The sequence below is a fragment of the Pteropus vampyrus genome, unplaced genomic scaffold, assembly GCF_000151845.1.
Source record: "Pteropus vampyrus isolate Shadow unplaced genomic scaffold, Pvam_2.0 Scaffold723, whole genome shotgun sequence".
NCBI classification, from domain to species: Eukaryota; Metazoa; Chordata; class Mammalia; order Chiroptera; family Pteropodidae; genus Pteropus; species Pteropus vampyrus.
Window position 1 is genome coordinate 24,014 of NW_011889504.1, and position 1,709 is coordinate 25,722.

A 1,709-nucleotide genomic window follows, 5' to 3' on the forward strand; every position below is an offset into this window, starting at 1 on the left:
CTCATAGCCACCACCACCACCATCATCAATGCTATGGTGCCTAACTCCTGGAGGCTCACAGTCTGCATGTGGGCCTGACCTTCTCATGGAAGCCTGGGGAAGATATGCATGTATTACCAGATGTATGTATACATGAGCTGAATTGGGGTACCAGGGGTCCCACTGCAGTTTCCAGTATGGCAAGACCAGAACCAAGATCTGGACATCAGATCAGGGCTGATTTAGACTGAAGCAGAGCTAGTGATTAACACCCATCATGTGCTTGTGGTCTGACTTGATGTTAGGCAACATCCCAACACCTTCTTCAGAGCGCACAGCACCTCTTTGTTCCTCAGACTGTATATGAGGGGGTTTAGCATGGGGGTGAGGATGGCACCGAGCATGAAGAGAACCTGGTCTAGTTGAGGACTGTGGTAAGAACTAGGCCTCATGTAGACCAGTATGGCTGGACCAAAGTAGAGGCTCACCACAGTCAGGTGGGAGGAACAGGTAGCCAGGGCTTTGTTCCTGCCCTTGGGGGACTGTATGCGGAAGACGGCAAGGAAGATGAAAGAGTAAGAAGACAGGATGAAGGACAAGGGGACAAGGAGTACCACAATACTTGTCATCACCACAGCCTTCTCGTAGGCAGAGATGTCCTCACATGCCAATTTTAGGATGGCCATGACCTCACAGAGGAAATGGGAAATCTCTCTAGAACCACAAATGGGGAAATGCATGGCATAGGCTGTGTGTGCGAGGGATGTGAGAGCGCCCACAGCCCAGGATGTGGCAGCCATCTGCAGACAGACCCTCTGGTTCATGATGAGGGCATATCTCAAAGGGTTGCAGATGGCTATGTACCGGTCATAGGCCATGAGGGTGATGAGGATGCACTCAGCGATTCCTAGAGTCAGAAAGAAGAAGATCTGAGTTCCACAGGCCCCTCGGGAGATGTTTCTCCTCCCTGAGAAGAAGTCAGTTGCCATCTTGGGTACAGTGGTAGAGATTAATGTCAGGTCCATGAGAGCCAGCTGGCTCAGCAGGAAGTACATGGGGGTGTGGAGGCGAGAATCCACCCAGATCAGGAGGATGAGCATGGAGTTTATGGAGAGAGCCATGGCGTATATCAGGAGGATGGCAGAAACAAGGAAGTGGACGTGTTTTATACCAGGGAAGAGACCCAAGAGGATGAGATCCATGTTGGAAGACTCATTCCTTTGATCCATGTCTCTGCTGTGTTAGAAGTAATCGATCCAGGAGAAAAGCCAAAATTGGAGAAATCATATAGATGTATTGGATTCTGTTCCCTAAGCTCTTGCTTTTCTTACTTTTATCAGCATCAGAAGGCTGTGATATTTCTGGAAATAACATCCTTTTAGCCAATTATTATGGCTAAGAAGGCTATCTTATACCACTCCTCCACCTACTTTATTCACAAAACATGTAAATGTCCATCCTGCATCTAGTAGTATAAGCTTGGACTCAATACCACCACCTCCCTTCCTTCCCATCTCATTCCCCTCTCTCCTGTGTGCTGGTCCCCTCCCTTAAACCTGTGACAAATATGTGGCATTCGTTCCAATCATACATATTCCCATTTATTATCTGTCAGCATGTGCTCAGTCTTAGGGAGACAAGATGAATAAAGAATAATTTCTGACATCAAAGACCTTTAACTTTATTGATGACGAGTAGTGAAAGACTCATGTGAAAAAATATGAAAGATG

At 47.3% G+C, this 1,709-nt stretch overlaps 1 protein-coding gene across 1 annotated transcript; it reads right to left on the reverse strand.

Moving 5' to 3' along the window:
- Positions 1-254: 254 nt before the first annotated feature.
- On the reverse strand, positions 255-1,208 carry LOC105309345 (olfactory receptor 56-like). The gene has a single exon (XM_011385471.1). It carries the CDS (start codon positions 1,206-1,208, stop codon positions 255-257), a length of 954 nt encoding a protein of 317 aa, XP_011383773.1.
- Positions 1,209-1,709: the final 501 nt, after the last annotated feature.

Bases quoted from the DNA above. Each gene is read 5' to 3' on its own strand.
- LOC105309345 (XM_011385471.1), bottom strand. From the start codon at position 1,208: ATGGATCAAAGGAATGAGTCTTCCAACATGGATCTCATCCTCTTGGGT.